The sequence below is a fragment of the Calypte anna genome, chromosome 5A (genome assembly GCF_003957555.1).
Source record: "Calypte anna isolate BGI_N300 chromosome 5A, bCalAnn1_v1.p, whole genome shotgun sequence".
Classification (NCBI taxonomy): Eukaryota; Metazoa; Chordata; class Aves; order Apodiformes; family Trochilidae; genus Calypte; species Calypte anna.
This window is the reverse complement of record NC_044251.1, coordinates 35,917,043-35,937,262: the sequence shown is the minus strand read 5'-3', so window position 1 is coordinate 35,937,262 and position 20,220 is coordinate 35,917,043. Positions and strand designations below refer to the sequence as shown.

Genomic DNA, 20,220 nt, shown 5'->3' with positions numbered 1-20,220 from the left:
TGGGTGGGCTGTAAGCCAAGGTCAGGGAAATGTTGTCCTAGCTGAGCTCAGCTGTTCCGTACTGCCCCTCAGATCTGCCAGATCTGCCTGCTGAGCTGCTTCTGCCAGTGCCCTCTGCCCAATTTGGAAAACACCAGCACTCTCAAAGGTCATTGTTAGCAAAGGTCTCTTTAGAGTTTTCCAAACTCTGGCTTGTTTTGACAGAACCAAATGAAGGACCAGTGGCCCAAGCAGAGCTGCCCTCTTCACTGGCCCTGTGCAGCTGGCTGTGGGCAACCTGGGCTCCACCTGGAGGGGTTTTCTGGTGGGTCTGGTTAAACCAGCTATACAGGCTGCAAGAGGTATCTCCCCTGCAGTTTGGATGAGGTTTCTATTGGTTAATTTGTATCTGCTAACATTAGTATTAAGCTGTATTAAAGCACCACTATTAAAGAAGTCTGCTTTACATGTAGGATCTCCTACAATAGCTAACCTGACTTAATTACAGACATGCAACATGGAGCTTCCACTAGACATTGAAGAAAATGGTACTGTCTGCTCCCCACATCAGTAGTGTCCTACTTTCTTGCAAGGAGTTGCATGTACAGTATGCAGATTTTAAAACTTCAATTAATTTTGTTTTCGTAGCATTTGGAACTTACTTTCCATAAGAAAATATGACTGCATTTTTGCACTCATTTATCTGTACCAAATGCATTGCTAAGGAGCTAGGCTTTTTATAACATGATGGGCTTCTGCAACTTAGTTCAGTGATTCACTAGTACACATAGGATGTGTGAGCAAGCACCCGTCATGTGTAGCAATGCATCTTTTAAACTTGAGTTGTATTCAACAATCAGTAGCCATTTTCCCAATGATTTGTACTTGTTATCCATGCATTCTTACACCCAAGTAGAGATTGCCATGCAAGCAGCTTCCAAAGTTGAAACAAAAAGAGTACAGTTTACTTCCTGGATGTTGTTTTTTTTTCTTCATTAATTGGATCCACAGTTGTGAGAGACCTATAAGAACTTGCAGGTGTATGAGAACTTTGATTTGGAGCAATATTGTTCTAGGAGACTATCCTGTTGGCTTTTTATGATGGGATGTGACATCAGCTTCATTGTAACTTTGAAAAAGGCAGTACAGATGAATGCAGTCATCTTCCCAGCATGTGCTGACAACTGACTGATTCATGCACCAGATGCAGTTTGATCTTGTTGCTGAAATGGTGCCATTTCGTTTCTCTCTCAGGTTCCCCAGTCCCTTTGGTACATCTTCTGGTGAGTTGAGAACAGGTATCCCACAGCATAATTCTAAGGAGCAGGGAAGCCAGATGTAGGCATTTAGGGTATCACAGCATGGGTGGCAGCAAAGCCTGGTGTACCCCGTGTGGCAGAGCTGGGAGTAAGACCTGACAGACCAGTCCTACAGGCTCCACCAGGGAGTCCAATTTACCCAAGACAGAAAGTACTTGGGTGGTTACATGGCAATCACATGCCAACCTGACTTGAGCCATCAGCAGTGCATGGCTATGGTTATTAGCTAATTATTTCCATAATGTGTGTCTCTACAAGTTATAATTAGAGCCAAGCCTTCCCCTAGTTAATTACAAGCTTGCTTAGAAATGTAGTTTATATAAAACTTTTTAAACTTTATATGGGGGAGATATACATCCACAGGCATTATAGGAATGATGTCTTATTTTCAAAATTAAATTCATAGGCTTTAGTGTCTGTTTCTCCTTCCCTTTATAGTTTTCTATAGAATGTTTTTTGTTGCATCCTTATCCAATTTTTTTTCCCAGAAATACTGTCCAAGTTTCCCCAACATCAAGCCAGTGATTTTTCAGTCTTCTGAGTGTTGCACTCACACTGCTGAGAGAGTAAGCCAGATGTTAAGATATCTTTCAGCATTGCATTTGGAGAAGATTAGTAAGTAATACTTACATCTTATATAATAAAAAAGGAGTTTTGAACACGGGGAAAATTTTTGTTGAACACACCCTTACAAGGTCTCCATAAGTAATGATCCATCTGTGGAGAATTGTTATGTGTTTGTGTAGACTGTGCTGCACCTGGATGTCTTCAGCTCTGTCTCTTGGGCATAAAGCAAAGCTGGCAGCATAACCCTGTTAGACCCAGCAGCAGGAATACAGGTGAGCCTTGGTGACGAGGTGGGTTGTGAACATGATGCATGGTTGTGAAGAGGACCAGAGTGGCTGTGGGTGTAACACAGCATGACCTGCACCTGGGTGGTCGCTCCCTGGTGTGGCTCTGGGTAACTATGGCAAAGGCAAAGGCAAAGCCAGGTGGGGCTGCCAGGGTCACCCCTGTCCTTTCACTGTCTTCTCTTTGGATTTTCTTATTTACTTCCTGTCCTCCATTCCTTTCTTACAAGTGCTGCTCTCTCAGTAGTGAGTGTTGTTTGAAAAGGAAGGGGAATATAGGGGAGCCTGTGGGTTGTGTGCACTTGGGTACACCTTTGATACCAGGAGATAGACAGATATCATCCATCACCACCTCTTTTTGGGAAGAAAAGGAGACGGGGGTCCATAACCTTCATGTATGTCTAAGAAGAGGAAACTGATGAAATAACTCTTGCAGCTGATGAATTCCTCCTTCCTTGCTTCTGTCTAGCCATTTTTGAATTTGATATTCGTTTGATTATTCAGGTCAGATCAGATTTAGGTCAGTTGTGATGGATTTTTTCCAAGTCCAGTTCCCTTGATTCCTACTGTAAACGCTTACCAGATGACATGATGTGAAGCTGGAACAGACTTGAGCTGCGTGATGACCGAATAAAATCTCAGTGGGAACCACTTCCACGTTCCTCAGATCAGTTTCTCATGTAATAAATTCTGTATCCAAAATTGTATCAAATACTTTTCTGACAAGAGTGAGGTTTTTTCTTAACAGACAAATCCCAGCAGAGTTATTTATAAGAAGCCTCTCTTGTGTTTGCACTCACATGCCTGTTACTCAGACCTACACTGAAGAACAAATATAAGTAAAAACTACTCTGTGTCCCTGCCAGTGCTTTTGGACCCACCCTGTTTTGTCCTGTCTGGCATCCTTCACTAGATTTCTTTACTATTCTTCTGTTGGTTGGAGTTGCCATAGGAAGCCACCATTAAAGACTTCTCACTGAAGGAATAGTCTGGATTTCTTTGGTGACACCTTTTCCTTGCAAATGTTTTCACTGCTTTGTTCTGCCTGATCCTCTCCTGGCCATGAGAGGTGAGGAGGAGTGACTGAAGAGAGTGCTTTGTGCCAAATGCCACACTATATGGATATGATAACACTTGCAAGCCCTCCTAGGGCAGAGAGTAGCCAGAGGGCATGTGCCTGGTGGTGTGTGGTGGTGTCCATCAGCTTGGAAGAAGGTCAGGCTGTATCTCAAATTCAAATCCATGCACTGGAAAAGCTGCTTGGGTTGTTTTGGGCTTTTTTAAGTATTAAATTTAGAGCTGTGTCCTTTCACTGTTAATTCCTAAAATGAAATTAGAAAACATCCAGAACTTCTTACTAGAAAAACCTCCAGCTGCTTCTTGTGTTACAGCCTCTTTATGCATTTCCTGTTATGGTAAAGGGAAGCCTTGACACCAGAGTTCCCCAAGGTGTGCCCTGGCTCACGTGTCACTACATGTCAATCTCTTCTGCGTTCAATCAGACAGATGAGACCTGTGTTTTCAGTTTTGGGAACTCCTGGTGTACCTGGGGACAAAGGAGAACAGCATCTTCCTCATATGTCTCCTCAGCGGCTGCAAAAGCCTTGTTAAATCCTTCTGCCATTTGGCTGCTTGATTAGATGTTCTGTGCCTACCTCAAAATATGTGATGTTTTAAAGCTAGATTTGCTATTTAAATAAGAGGTTTGCCTTAATTGGCTGTTATAAATTACAAGCAAGAAGGAATGATTTATTGCTTATAATTAGAAATGAGTTATGAAGGGGAATGTTGGTAATCATAAAATAAAGCTTGGAATACACTGATTTCCAGATGGCTGGCAGTGAAATTACTCTTTAACATATGATAGACCAGAGACAAGGAAAAAAAAAAATGTTGTCCAGTCTTATTCCTTGATGGATTACTTGTGTGAATCTATAGTTGCTTGGATTTTGAAATATTTGTTTTGCCTGCATAATTGGATGAGAGAAGCTTAATTTGCATGGTGGTCTGTGCTATCAAAGGTGATGGAAGAGGTGAGTTAGTATTTTGCCTAGTATGATTTTTGTCTGTGTAATGTCAACAGGGAAGATCTAATGATAAATATGGCATTACCTTTGGGTATAATAATCTCAGTGGATTGTTCTCAGAGACTGCAGGTTACTAAGATGTTTTTCTTTTCATCTTTTGCATCATTAGCTATTTTTATGAGGTTGAGGTTGATCAAAACACCTGTCCAAAAGCAACATGTGTAATCCTCCTTGCTTGAGTCTACAAAAATATACTGGCACCAGAAACAGAGACAGCAATGCTACTTCTGAGAACTTACAAATAGCATAATTTTTCTGTTCAGATCATAATGTGTCCATTTAACATTTTTAATTCCATTTCTATTACTGTAGTTCCAAGCATGATTTTTAAATTATTTATATTTGTGCTATCTGCTAATAATGGTGCTTTCTGCCTTAATAGATGCATTCTGCACTGTTACCATTTGAAAGATGATGCACAAGATATTTAGACATCTTTGGATTGTCACCACGAGTCATCTCATGCCCATGTTTTAAAAGTGACAGTGCCACTAAACTTGCTTAACCAAGACCATCGTGATTACTCATTTACCTTCATTAAGATGCTTCATAGCTTCCTTATTGTAAGTAGCTCTTCCCAGCAAGGTGCAAATCTGCCTTGCTGCCATCATTTAATCTGGAAAAATTTACATAGTGATAGGAATAGCATATATTTCAACTAATATTTTCCTGATCTGTGGAGAGATGAGCTCATCAGTGTTTTTACTGACAAACTCAGGGAGGTGTGTCAACCAGAAATATTAGATCAGTCGGCCTTTCTTGTCCTGGAGCAATTGTAATTTCCCATGGTCTGCAGCAATTTCGTTTAGCAGCAAATATGTGCAGAGATTGTTTTGGATCTGCTGCAGTAGCCTCATTTCAATTGGTCACAATAAGGAGGCCATAGATTTCATTCTTTTGAGTTTTACTGTTGAAAAGCTTTTGGTTTAGTCACTGCAAGGAACAGCAAGTTACTATTTTACAGCATCTAATTCAGGGATGAATGTTGCATCTGTGCAGGAAAATATTGCTCTCTCTGAGCTGGGTTGTTGAAGACAGATATTATGGCCTCTGCCCCTCTTAGAAAAGTGTGAAATAAGTGTTTAGTTCACTATACATTAGCAAAGATCCTGCTTTTTAAAGCGAATAGGTGACTGATGTAGATGCTTAGTTCCTTGCTGATAAATAATATCCTTTATTGAATGACAGAGGTGCTTATTTTTTGCCAGTTCCCTCCTGTGAACTTTGGTCCCTGGTTACTTGAGCCTGGGTATATGCTAGAAGAGACCGATCTCATTAGTGCTGAAGATGTTCTCAGCTCTATGTTGTCTGATGCTGTGCTGATGAAAGCAAAGCTTCTCTGATCCAGCATGAAAGAGGGCTGAGTGGGAATCAGAAGTGGGAACAATTTCTCATTTCGCTCTAGTTTTTGTTGTCACTTCAGCTTTACTTTTTTTATGCTTGAGATGTCTCTGTAGTATTACTTGCTTGGAAACAGGAAGAAAACATTGGCTGGGTTGGTGGAGTCCACCAACAGTATAAGGAGCTGGCTCAGACTCTGCTCAACTCATCCTCATCTTGTTGCCCAGGTATCTGGTAGTATCTACGAAGATTCAAACCCTACCCTGGCAGCACTTGAATTAGCCAGTTCCAAGGGACCTCACAATGTCATATGAGCTGAGCTCATGGCTGAAGCCTCTGCAACCCTGTCACTGGGGAGAGTGATTCAGGAAAACTGTCTGGAGCTTTTACACTGATGGTGAGCTGAGCTGCATGAGGGTCTGGTCGGTCTGACCTTCAGAAAGCCAAAAAGAGGTGTCAACTTCACAGTCAGGCACACACTGATTCAAGATGTGAGCATCAGAGGTGCTTTGTCTTTCTACAGAGCGTGATGTTGTATCTGGAGCTGTGTTGGTGTGTCATGGTGCATCCTTACACCCTGGCCACCTGCCTCCATTTCCTCTTCAGGGGAGGGAGCAGCTCTTGTGAGTACCAGCCAGAAGCAGATGTAAAAGATGGTGGGATCCACAGCTGGATGTGCAAACCCTGCAGTGCTCTGGGGTCATCACCCTTGGGAAAAGAGCAGTGGTCCAGGTCCAGGAAGGTCACCTGTTTCTCCTGACCTAATGGTAGAACAGTGGGTCCTAATGCTGTTGTGTTTCCAACAAGAGCACAAATCCTCACAGAAAGGTGATTCCCAGCTTTCCAGTAAGGTTAACACTGGCAGTACCTAATTAAAGGGCACTTTTAGCTGGGGTAAACATTTGTTTTAATATCCTTCTCACCAGATGTCTGGTGAACTGACCTCCTGAGGCACAACCATCTGGCCTTAGGTGGGAGAAGGATCTCGGACAGCATGGAGAACCTGACCAGTCTCTTACCAAATTGTTTCTCCATAGCTTTTTCCCTCACTGAAGTCAAACACATATGAAAGGCCTGTGCTATGGATATGTGGGCATTTATCTTAGGTGACCTGCATGATTGCAGGCCTGTGGCTGCAGGCTCTGTTGTATCTCTGCTTTCCATCGCATATTCTGAATTCATCCACGTATAAAATTAGGTGGTAAGCAGCAATAAGATGTTCCCTACTTGGATGGATTAAATTAGAATTCAGTAAGAAACACAGCTTTGGGTGACTTTCCAAATTACTTGTAGGATTGCACTGAGAAGATTGTTATGGTATTGTAAGCCTTTTTGGTGGGTGAGCAGCCTGATGCAAGTGAGGTGGTGTTATTGCACATTTTATGTACTGTGCTGTGTAAACTTTTGTTATTAAATAATAAGCAAAATAAAAACAGTTGTTTGTCTCAGCCAGCTTGTTTTCCAGAGAATTTGTGTGCTTTGAAAGTTAAGTCTGTGTGATCTCCAGCCGTGTCAGGAGCTATTATATTGAATTTTCTTTAAAATTGTTAAGCTGGAAGACAAACCTGGATGTTATCGTGCACGTCTCAACTGAGAGCAGATTCGGCAGGGAGCAGCCTCTGATGCCATGTACCATGCCACTAGTTTTTGTCACAAATGTGTCAAGATTATCTGCTTCCAGTGTTGCATGTGTTGCCTGACGTGAGCATTTCTAGATCTGCATAATTTTTGAAGTGGTTTGAAATGTGGATGTAACACCTGGGGCTGTGTGAAATCTTTTTTGTTTTTATTTTTTCCTTTTACAGATCCTGTTGCTGTTCAGAAAGTTGCTTGTTTTGCTACTCCCTCCCACAAAGTACTGTATTAATTTGCAGAATTCGTAATGCCCAAACTAGAAATCATAATGGATAGTGAACAACTCCTAAAACACTGGGAAGACCAGTAATAATACTACATTTTCAATAAAGGTTGTTGGTGCTTTAGCATAGAGGGATCATATCTCAGTGCAAGATATGATTATTTATGGAACTTGGCAACCCTGAATTCAAACTGGACTTTGATGGACGGGATTTTTCACGTATAGTGTGTGTGTGCATGCCTGCTTCCTGATAGCCTTTTACAAATGAGCTTGAGGTTGATGAGACTGCCTAGGATACTTCAGTTCTTTTTTCAAGCTGTTTTTTTGATCATTAAGTACTCAAGCCTCTTCCAGCCTGGAAAGCAGGCGTGCTCTTCCATGATGACACTTTTTCCTCCCTCTGTGGTGCAGCCAGACAGCAGAAGGAGCCCATATCTGTAGCCATGGCAGCCAGTAATTTATTGCTCCATATGGCTGGTGTGGCAGCAGCTGCTCTGGTTTAAGGAGGTCAGGGCATCAGGGCATTTAAGAAACAAAACAAAACCCTACTGTAAAACCTTCTTATATGGTTTTGTACAAGTAATAGCAGTAGCATTCTCCATAGGCGTAAGGAGAGCCGAGAAAGATAAATTAACCTCTTTTTATGTCTTTATAACTTTTGCAACTTTTATATGATTTTAATCAAAGGCGTTATTTTTGGGGGGGAAATTTTGTTGCTCTTCATGATGGTTTTGCTTTTTTTCTGTTTTCATTGCTGGTGCATGTAGGTAGCTCCCAGCACCAAGGGGTAGTGAGCTAGGCTGGGCAGCCCATGTGGCAAGGGACCCTCTGCAGCAGGTACCCAGCAGCCAGAACAGGAGCAGAATCCAACCCTCTGCTTTTGGATGCATTAGATGTTATGCTGAGAGAGAAATTGTATTGCCCAAATTGAATGGCAGAACTCTCCTTGTAGCAGTGAAGATGTGTGCTTTGTGAGCAATGATCACAGAAAAGAAATAAACACAGCTTTAGTTTCAGTTTGGGTCTGAAAACCACTCGCTGCTAAAAAAATGGTATAGAAGGGTTCTTGGATTTAGCACTAAAGTTTGCAAATAGGCTTTTCATAAACGTGGATCTTTTTATTTTCATTAGGGGACCATTTTAATTAAAGTGAAACTGGAATGTTTACTCTTTGCTTCCTGTAGCTGTGATTGTTTTCTTCACTATGTGAGCACATGTATAATTTGCTTGAAAAGAAATGTCAGCAGTTTCTGATTACCTTGTGAGCCTTACTCAACAGCTTGATTTTAACTGGGGGGAGGTAAGATTTCAGGGTGTTCCAGGGAGATCTGATGTCTTTTGGTAGCAAGAGGAAATAGGTACTATCTTTGGTACCATGTTAATTGCAATAATCACTACTACTGGTTTAAAATAAACGTCCTTCGTTTCTTTTGATGTTTTTTTCAGTCACATCACTGAAATACAACCTGTTTGATAATTAGTATCCTTCAAAACATAACCTTTTGACATTGCTACATTTATCTGTTTGTAAGCATCTAAACAGGGTGACTTTTGGAAAACAGTGATTGACAGTAGGTAGGTAGTCTCAAATGTTATGAAATAAGGAAGAAATTTTCCATTATAAGGGTGGTGAAAAAATGGAACAGGTTTCCTAGAGAGGTTGTAGATGCCCCATTCCTGGAAATATTCGAGGTAAGACTGGATGGATCTGTGAGCAGTCTGATATAGTTGAAGGTGTCCCTGTTCATTTTGCGTGTGTTGGGCTAGGTGACTGTTAAAGGTTCTTCCAACCATTCTATGATTCTGTGAAAGCACTAAATTCAGATCAGATAAAGGAAAGAGAAGGCCAAACACTTAGGGAGGAGTGCATCCATGCCTTCAGATATATTCTTTCTAAGCCCAGAATTCCACCAGGATTTGTAAGATAAAGATCATTCATGTAGATTAAGAGTCTCTCTTTCTTGAAATTTTACATGAATATGAAAAGAAGTGTCTGTAGCAGAATAATGTGTTCTGGATCCTTCAGTGGCACAGCTCCTGAAGCATTCCCATGGCTTCTTTTTAATTAGATCTACAGTAAGGAAGAGCCTTGGACTACTTGGGTTGCTGAAATGCCTTTCGGGTCTTGCAAAAAGCATTTCAGCAATGACCAGTGTCTGAACCATTTTGGAGCTTAGCCAATATCTTCTATTTTCATATTGTCATCTCCATTGGAGATAATGATCTGAATCTCCCCTGCTCGTTCTCTGGGGCTTTGTTTGCTTCTGCAGATTATTTGAAATAAATAAATAAGTAGAAAAACAAGCAGTATCTGTGTGTTCACAGGGAGGAATAACCAATAGAAAAATGAGAAGAAAGATACAGCTTATCATAAAAGACTGTATCTCTGGAGCCATAAAATTGGTATTCATTAAGTTGTTTGCCCAGACTTAGTTAAAATAGGTACTTGAGGATCTGTCTGAGCAGTGTTTCAGCATGGAGCAAGTCATCCTCTTCGTGATGAGATACATCTAGATGAGGAGGAGAGACCAGAAAGCAGCACTAAATGATGGATTGAGAACAGGCTTCCTGGCAGTAAGGAGACAACAGGCTAGGAAATGTTTTTCAGAAAGAAATATTTAATATTTAGCTGTAAAGTAACACTGATCCATCTTTTCTGCAGGTCTCTGATGCAGAACTTTTAAAAACATTTATGGTTCAATTTCTGCGTTTTTCATTCAAAGGACGTGGGCTCTCCTTGGTTTTGCTAATGATTTCTATAGCTGGAATTTAGGAATTTTCCTGTGATGATTATGATATCCCTTAGGTATAATCTTCCTGGTATCCTACATATTTCACCAAATACAGGGAAATACTTGTAGAGCAGTGCTGGATAATGCAGAGTGTGGCTCAGTTTTGCCACATCTGCAGTCTTCAAAAAAATCATTAGTTTTTTTAACTTTCTTAATATGTGACAAAATCATCCATTTCAAAGACCTTCAGGCTGAGCTGGGGCTGCGGGTTGAGATGAGGTTTTGCTGTTGTGCTTGTTGACAGGTTTTTTATTGTCCTAAACCGGGCAGACACTTACAAGGGAATGTGTACATTAATTATCATGGAGCCTGTGGTTCTCCACTCCTTATCTGCTATCTTTAAATAAGTAATTGCACACCACAACACTAGCAAAGTGCTTTCACTGTTTGGAGAGTGAATACTCTTATGTCAAACTCCTGTACATGGTGTCACTTTTCTGATGTTCACCATTTCTTCTTCTCTCCTTTGCAGATTAAGACCCTTGATTTCAACACAGTTTGCTAAAAAGGCTGCCACTGAAGAGGTATGTAAAGTCCAGCACTTCTAGTGCAACAGTTAGAGTTTGGAAGTTCCCACTATGCTTTTTCAGCCCAGTTCTGATAAGGTGGTAAATATGGGCAAAAGAAATTAGAATCTCTCTCTGATCAGACCAGGATCTGGTTATTGCCACCACTGCAAAGCTGAGGTTGCCTTTTTTCTAGCCAAATTTTGTCCTTGCTTACCCACCAGCCCCATAAAGGTGTGGTTAGATGGCAAAAATACTCCCTGCAAGCATCCCAAAAGGTACGTACAACTGGGAAGAGCTCATGACTGTTTCTCAGCACTTGGATCTTCCCCACGGAGAAGGGGGATGGTGGAAAATGCCACCTCTGTGGGGTGTTGACCCAAGGGAAGGGCTGGGCTTCTGCAGGAGGCTGGTCAGGGAACAGAAAGTGACAACTTATAGAATGGTTTACTCTATGATTTGTTTGTTTGTTTATTTTGAAAATGTAGACCTGCCATAGAAAATTTAGTACTAGTAAGTGGCCACCACCAGAAACCCTCCTTGGGTGGCTTCATGCACCCGCAGTTTCTGCCAAAGGGAGTATGATTATTTTTAAAGTCACAGCAATAACTGCTTTTTTTCACTGTTATTTTCAGACTGTACTGAGATGTGCATTTTGTGTATGATAAAGTAACTATCTACTGCGTATCTGAAAACTCTGTTCCTGATATACTGAAGGCACTTCCCTCCCAAATATGAACAATTTACACTGGGTAGTTTAACATGCTTTGACAATTGCCCATCCATACACAAAACTATGTGCCAAGCTCAAGTCCAGGATGTCTGGAAGTGAATTCAGGAAGTTCTATTTAGAGGTGTTGTTTGGCTGCATTATTTTTAAAATGACTAAAACCCACTGATTTTCAGAAACAGTTTGATATCCTGCCTGGGGAAATACATTTCCATGTCTTATGCAATGCTCATTAGAAAACTCTGCACATTTTTATAAGTATAGCAGTCTGGAAGTGGACATGATAATTAGAAGAAGGTCACATTTTAATTAGTATGGTGCAATTTTAAAAACTAATTACTCAATTGTAGCTCCTTTGTATTCACCCACTTTTTCAGAGCAGATGGATACTTTTAAGCATATAAATTGATATATATTATGATGCTGATTCGTCTCAAACTGTTGTGTGTATTTCTGCTTATACTGCAAACCTAGGTGGACTCATTTCAATGGCTCTAGAGGCAAAAGATGTGGTAGGAAATATAAAATAAACTGGAGGGAAGTTCCTCTAAATAGTATGATTAATTTGGGCATTAAAAAATAATGAAAACCTGTCATTGAGTGATCCGAATTTCTAAATACTTGATTTTCTATTAAAATTAATGGGTGTCTTTTGCCCTATTAATGAGCTATTGGAGCAAACCCTTAGGTGACTTTGAAAAACTCAGGCAGATTCTTTAGGTTGACTGTCATGGTATATGACAAGTTCAGGAACAGCTTTGATGTTTGAATAATTAGGCTACCAACTTTCTGGTACAGGGATTTTCTCTTATGGTGTATCTCAAAAGGGATTCTGGGAGTTAACTGCATCCCAAGTAAATACATTTATAAATAAATAAATGAATAAAAGTAATGACTGCCAATGGAACTGGAGAAGATGCAGCAGTACATATTTGTGTACTCTAATTTAAAATGTAACTTACTGTAGGGTGTTTCTTGTAGTAGGAACCAAAGGAGCTGGTGTTTCCTGGCCTCATTTGGACATTGCATTGTTATAAGCTCACCACTGGCCTTCCCAAGGAAGCTGTCCTAGTCTTTTCTGTCTTTCCTAGTAAGGGACATGACTCTTGGTGCTGATAACTGCTGACTGTTAAATATGCCCTCCTCAAAATTGCTTACATGTCAAAGAAGCCATGGTGGTTAATCTGCCATGTTTTTCAAGCTGTCACTAACAGGATTTTTTTGAGGGGACCAGACCACAAGCCTTAGTGTACAACCCTCAAGTAATCCAAGTGCAGAACAGAGGTGGAAAGTGTCCTGTTACAAAACTGGTGGAGATGAAGGTCCTGTGAGAGACCAGAACCTGGGCTGTGCTGAGGCAGCCACATGGTTTTCCCCTTTCCCAGATTTATCCTTCATGAGCCAAAACCAGTATTACCTTCTCCAAATTCACCTGGGTCTCCTTGTGGTGCTGCCCTTTCCTTCCCTCGTTGCTGTGTCCTGCCTAACTTGGAGCAGCTGGGGAGGTGAACATACAGAACAGATCCCAGCAGTGATCCATTCGCAAGTAGCTGTTTGGGGATCATAATTCTGATGAATTAGCCAACGTTACAGGTGCTGGTGTGTGTATTACCAATATATTGCTCTGCCACCACTTCAAGTGCTGTCTAAAGAGTGCTGCTTGTTCCACAGCTCATTCATTGTGCTTCCCAATAAATCCAACCAGAACCGTCAAAACTAATTCATGTCATTTCTTTTTTATTTGAAGGGTACATTTTTGCTATCATTAAAGTGTCAATAACATTCTTACTGTGTAATAGGCCTGATGTGCATCAAGCACAGTGAGGGAAAGGTTGCTCATTTTCCAGCAGAGCTCTGCTGAGAAACCTTCACTTCCAGGTTTCTCCTTACCTTCTGCTTTCAAGGGGATGCTTGTTCTGCTGTCACTGTCTCTGGGTATGTCACTTACCTGGCTATGAATTATGTGAAATCTGTGAATGTTTGTGCCTAACTTGTGGTTGGGCAGCATTTCATGGAGCAACTTTCACATTCCCTGGAAGAGCTGAGCCTTGAGCACTGGGGGTGGGCTTCTTATGTGGAAATTGCTAGTGTTTTGTATAAATATTGAATGAAAGGAAGGCCTGCTTTACTGTTGTCTCTTCTTTTTTGCAGGTGACCTTTCCAAATTCACAAGCAGAAACCCCGGATGTAGAAAAACCAGCAGCTGTGCTGGTGGAGAGTGGCCCAGTAGCTTATAACCCTGAAGAAGAGGTGGAAGAGGAAGAAGTAGAAGAAGATGATGATCACTGCATGAGTGCCTTGCAGCTGATGGGAGGAAACGGTAAGCAGGGATGCTGTGTGGATCAACATCTGCTGCTGCTGTGGGGTTTGTCCTTTCAGGGCTGAGGACAGACAGAGCTCCCCCGCTTGTCCCTGTCCTCCAGCAGCGGGAGCTCCTGTTGCCTTTCCAGCACTGCTCATTTCTGTGGGAAAGCCTGGAGTCACCCATGTCCAAAAGCTGACCTCCTTAGAAAACTTTGCATCTTGAGCTTTGGGCTAAAAGGGCTTCTCAAGAGCCTTTTCAGAATGAGGTTTATTAATGTGGATCTGGGGATTTACAGGGTCAGTAACCCCTACATCAGCAGTGCTTGGGGCTCATTGCCTCCCAAGCCAAGTGGCCCTGCTCGTCTTGCCTCCTCGGCTGGGGCTGCAGTGACATCCAAGTTGTCCCTGAGCCCTGGGGATATGGCTGTCCAGCTCAAAACAAAACAAATCATTGCACTCCATTCCTGGGTAAATTGTGAGGAGGAAAGTGTTCTTCCAGAAATTACATTTATAACGTGTGGCGTGCTGTATGGTGCACAGATGTGTGCTAATTTCTTTGGGTTACCCAGCAAAGGCACTCATTTAATTAAGTTTCTTTGCTGGCAGGAAAAGGCAGTATCCTCTCCGCTGTGATTTTTCCTAACTGGACACATCCACATTTATCCTTTATTGAAAACTTCCTCTTAGAAGTTAAGCTTTCAAAAATACACAATAGCATTTTCAAAACGAGAGCTGCTAACTGTGGGTTGTGAAAAAGTAAGATGGGAGTAAGTTTTCCTACTGAAATGCTGTTTACAGCAAAAATCTTTCCTGTACTATTAATATAGCTTTCATGGACAATATGTATACATTTCACAAAAGTGTCTGGTGCTTTTAAATTGAATTCTTCACTGGAAAATAATTGCTGAACTGTAGGAAAAAATCTGTTGCCTGCATTTATTATTAGAATAATGTTCCCAAGAAAAGCCACCCATGTGGGGGAGGGTGGGTCTATGTTTATTAATAACCCCCCCCACAAAAATAGAATAAAGGTCAATGAGCTTTTTTTCTTTGTAAATGTTACTATTTTTAAACCATTCTGAGAACATTCCACTACTCCCTGTCTGGTCTGGACAGCAGCTGAAAAATCAAGAGTTTAAAAAAAAAAATAGAAAGGAAAGTATTCCCAGAATTCAAACACAGGTGTGGAGAGCTGCTCAGCAGAACAAATAACCCTTTTCTAACGGCTTTCTTTATGGGTTTTAAACCTGTCTGCCTGGAATAACTGCAGGAATTACAGATGGTGAATGTCACCCATTCTACACAAATTATTATAGATTACACTTAATTCTGCTTCCGAGCATTTGCTTGACTGTTTTGGATGAAATGTTGCACTGTATTACATTTGGAATATAAAGGTTAACTTTACTGAATGCTCATATGTAATAATTATCCTTAGGTTTGACTTTGCAGCAGAAAATAACCATTTCACTGCATTCAGAAGCCCACAGGAGAGAAATTGGTGCATTAGAACCATGCAGCCATGCCTTCTGACACATGCATCACACAATCTTTGCACTCATCATTGTTTAAGAAAGCAAAACTGGATAAAAAAATCTGGGGAATATTTTAAATTGTTCCTAAAACTAAGTAGATGCAGGAGGTCTGATTCAGATGCATTGGTCAGGATTCGTTGGACGACTCCTTTGATGTTGATGGGAACTCTGAGCTGTCTCTGAACCCTTGCAGTTTCAGCTTATAAATACATGAATAGTGTAAACAAGTCATCTTTTTTCTTGGTAGCTACATCTCGTGAGAGCCATGCCTACTTGTGAATGTATGCTGCTGGTTCTCCTCCAGCCACCATGTTCCAAATTACTTGTGGCAATCAGGCTTGATCCACCTTAACCTCTAAATTAAGTACTTCATGAGTTTCAAGTATACGTATGCGAAGTATTCCTAAATGAGGGTCCAGTGAGAGCTGAGAAGAGATTGTTACACATACATGCTTAAAAATAATTTTATTTTGTTGAGGAAAGCACCTGCAAAAGCTTTTTATTTTGCCCTAAGAAAATACAAGATTTTTTTTAAAAGCTTACTTAAGGCAAAACTTACCATCTAGTTACACAGCAGGAAAGCAATCTGAAAGTAGCAATAATTTTGTTGCAACTTCCATCTACCTGGAATATTTGCATTTTTATATGCCTTTGTGTGTTTCAGATTATGGCTGTGATATGGATGAAGATGATGGCTATTAGTTCCAATTGCTTCCAAAGAACACGGACTCTGTCTTGTTCCCAGCAAATATTCAGTCTCCAAACTGTGTGAATAGTGAAAGAAGCTGTCTGTGGTCAGCAAATTTAATTGAACAATCCTTACTTTTGTAAAGTGAATTTGAGGTTGACATTGATTCTGGTCAGTTTACATTAACCCATAACCCAGCAATAAAAGTTGGGTTTGTACTTGAATTTTTTTTTTTTTCTTGGTGGATCATAGTTTGGGGATGAAATTAATGGGAGTAATGTTTCCAGAGAACAAAAGAAAAGAGACAATATGGACTGTGTTAGTGTGGCTGAAAGCATCGCATCTCTTATTTATATGACTGCTTTTAGGCATGCTGTTGAAAGGGAGCAAAAAGAAAGACAGGTAAAACCAAAAAGCCTGTTTGTTGATTATTAGAGTACAGTAGCATTAGTTGTCTCTTAATGGTACAACTGAAAGAAAGAAAGCATCACCAACCCCTATTATAAGCATGACCCTGCTATTGTATGCAAGCTTCCTTACCCAAGCCTATCAAAATTTAATGCCAAGTTCTATATCTGCAGGGCAGTATCGGTTTCTCTGAAATGAAGTAAATACTTATTTGTATTAATCAGTTCATAGGTTTCTTGAAAGATATGAAAATAGTAGGCAATGTTGGCAGCAAACAGTCTCCTCCTTCTCTGAGTCCCTGGCGGTTTGTGTGGAAGGAGGGAGGAGACCTGGGTGAGGCAAGAAATGTAGAGAGCAAGCAGGGGACACTGCTGTGCTCACTTGCCTGTGCTGGGTGTCCCTGGGGACAGCCAGGTCTGGCTGTGGCTGCTGTTGCTGCACAAGAGTCACTCTGGCATCTCTACAGAGCTGCTCGTGTCTGACTGAGTTAGAGTGAAGGTCTGCTTCCAAGAGCTGCCTGCCTCTCAAACCAGTTGAAAGAAAGAGAAAGCTGAGCTTTTTAATAAATAAGCTAGCATCTGCTTTGGCTGAATTTAATTTAGTGTAATTTATTTAACTTGCGATGGGTAAAATTCAAGGTCACCATGCAGGTGTCTGACTTTCGTGGCTAAAATCCCACCCTTGAACAGTCACTGCTGTGTGAATGACGGTGGAGCTCCAGCCCTGTGTGCCCCAAAATGTCAGCAGGCAGGTCCTTCTTATCCAGATACAGCAGCTCCTGCAATGCCGTGGGAGCAGGGAGCAGGGAGGGAGCCCCTAGTGCCATATTCCACCCTCTTGCCTCTGACCTGCCCTTTCCTGGCACTGCTGTGTCCGAGTGGGCTCTCAGCTCCGTGGGAAACGCTCTGTGCTCTGGATCATGGTCTTGATGACTGCAGCTGCAGGAGCCAAGATGTTTTCATCTCTCTCCCGTGTCTAGTGACAATCATGAATGCTGTAGGGCTGTAGACTTGTCTTACACCCTGCAAAGATGGTGGCTTCTGTTAAGCTGTCTCTCCTGGTCAGCTCATCCTTCTTACGCTTTTTGGGGAGCTCATCACAGAAGCCCCATCCATCCTCCCACAGTGGAGGGTGGATTGTGGCAGGAAAAGGAGCTGCCTTGGGAAGCTCTCTAGCTCCTGCCAGCCAGAGTGATGATGGTGCTTATACCTGTGGTTGTCAGCAAAGAGGGGAAGGGACACATGGCCTTCCAAATCTCTGCTGTCCCTCTCAGTAGCATGCCTAAGAGGCATGTGTAAGTAGAGCAAGAGTGCTTGTGCTTTTTTTTTTGGAGCAGAATTGGCTGGTAAATGTAGTTTGTTGGGTAGGTTTTATCTGCTAGATATTTTTTGAGCCCTGAAGAGGAGTATGTCTGCAATGACTTCTTAAAAGCAGATCTTGGTTACAAAAATGATGTAGTGAGGCTAATGGGAAAAAGAGCACTTCTGAACCAGATTTCAGTGACTTAGCTTGCAGCACTTCAGCAGAAAGAAGAGATTCCCTATAATTCTTAGGGGAAAAGCTGTTATTTTCACCAGAAAAATATGGATTATTTCCTGATACTTTATAAATACTGCACAGAAAATTATATTGAGGGGATAAACTTTTCTACCTCTCTTTTATTTACACCATGAATTCAAGATCATGCTATAAGCAGACAGTTTTTTTAAAAGTAGTTTGTTTTGTTAAAGTTCATGCTCAGCAAGTCTTTGAAGCAGTTGAGTTCAAGCATTTGGGTTTTAATTAATCTGCCAATAGCACTATTACAGATACTCATACACTCAGTACTTTCTCAAAGCTTGGATTTTATTCCAAGGTACACATTATTCTCTATGCAGGAAATAAACATGCATAAATAAACATGCCTATGACTCATGTAGGTCGAGTGCTTTTCTCAAATGCATGATATTGGCTCTTAAAGAAATTACTAAGATGTGTTCTTTATTGCTGTGGGTCTTGCCTTCACTCTTCTGTGTAGGTTCTCATTGGTTTGCTCCCCTACAGGATGCTAAACCTGCAGCCGGTGTAGTCAGGTTACGTGCAGGAGCTGAGAGTCCACCCCCATAATTACTGCTAATAAATTTGAATTTCAGTGACACATTGTGTTTCTGAGAAAATTGTTTCCTGCACTGGAAGTAGAGGAGTGCAGTTTCTGAATGCTCTCATATGATTTCATTAGGAAAGACTGTTGCATAGCCTGCTGGAAGGCACTTGGAGAGCAAAAAAAGCTAAAGAGCTACAATTCCATAGCATCTCAGTATTGCTGGTGAAGTTAATGGCTTGTTTTCTGAGCAGGAGAAAGGTTGTGGTGTTGGATAGGCAGACTTCACCCTGAGCATCATAAGACTTCTTAGGCTGTAGTGGTTATGTACATTTTTAATTTATTGGTGACTTACCGGGATTTTTATAATGTTCATTCCTTCTTGATTTAACTAAGCTCAGGAAATGTAAACAGATTAGAACATGCTAGTTTCTGTTTTTATAGCCAGTCATTAAAATGTAAAAAGATTAACACTGCATTGACTCTGTTTACTACTGTTGATGTATCTGGACAATTTTGTTGTATATAAATGAGCCTAAATTCACTTGGAGTAATTTGGACCCTGCTTTTCTCAGGATTCTGATTATAATGAAGAGGGCTTATAAGGCTTCAACATTTGTTGTTCTTAGATCTTCTTATTTGAATCCACACAAGCTGTGTATCATAGGTTTTGTTGCCTAAAGCATGTTTCTTGCTACAAGTCACTTTGCTTGACAGGCAAAACCCTCCAGCTGTTGCATCCAGCTTGTCTGCCATGCAGCCTTTTAACACTCTTGTGTTGTGGGAGTGCAAAAGGATAGAAATAAGGAAAATAATGAGATTCTTCACTATGGTGAGTGCGTTTTCAGTGTCTTAATCATCTGTGACATTTCTTTAAAATTACTGTTGTGTTCCCTACAGCAACTTTTAAATGGTGCCAGACAGCCTTGTCTTGAGGGTTAGACATGTTTATCAGAAAAGCTCTTGCCATCCTGATGGCTTGTTTGTATTCTTTGGATTGCATTGAAGCTCCAGTTGCAGATGTGTACAGTTAGTGTAGAGTTTGCCTAATAAACGTTCTGTTTCTTATTTTTGTGTTGAATCCTTGTGTTTGGTTCAGTTAGTACCAAGGAAATTAAACCTGTTTGATGTGAGTGTATGTATCATCCTTACACAACCACAGTATGAGCCATGTTAAGCTTTTTTACTGTAATATATTTGCTGTAAATAAAATGTAAAACCCTTGCATAACCCATCTTTTACAGTGCTCTCCTGCTAATTTCTCATGTTTCTGTCTTACTTATGAATGTTCATTTTTGATTGCTGCATGATTGGTTGATAGTGGCCAAAATTTGTAATTTAGAGTTTTCTTTTTGTCTCTGAATTGAAGAAGATGCAACTAATCAGGCAAGTGTTTTTTACGAGATACTGTTCCACTGATAAATGTGGATATTTTCTGTAAAATGCATAACATTAGTGAGGTTTTTCCACTAAGCTATATAATTAACTAACTGTGGGAACAACGTATCTTGTGTGTGTTTGGTGGAACTGTTCCAATACTTGTTTCTGGAAGCTGTATCTTGATAAATAAGGCGTGTGCTGAGTAAAAAAACATGTTATTCTATCGACATCTGGATACCACAGTTTGGAGGCCAAAATCTGCATCTACCCTTGGTATTTGTTCCTTTTATTTTTGTCTGGAAGTGGAGCTACTACTGGATCATCAGCAATGTCTACTGCAACGTTTTAGCATATAGTAGGAC

The 20,220-nt window shown here is 40.9% G+C and overlaps 1 protein-coding gene across 1 annotated transcript in view; it reads left to right on the top strand.

Annotated features, from left to right (window-relative positions):
- The window catches only part of BRF1 (BRF1 RNA polymerase III transcription initiation factor subunit), a 168,363-nt gene extending 148,651 nt beyond the window's left edge, over window positions 1-19,712 (top strand). Inside the window, 3 exon segments of the mRNA XM_030451588.1 lie at window positions 10,700-10,751; window positions 13,615-13,783; window positions 15,967-19,712. Coding sequence (XP_030307448.1) covers window positions 10,700-10,751; window positions 13,615-13,783; window positions 15,967-16,004 — 259 coding nt within the window. The 3' untranslated portion in view covers window positions 16,005-19,712.
- The last annotated feature ends 508 nt before the right edge of the window (window positions 19,713-20,220 follow it).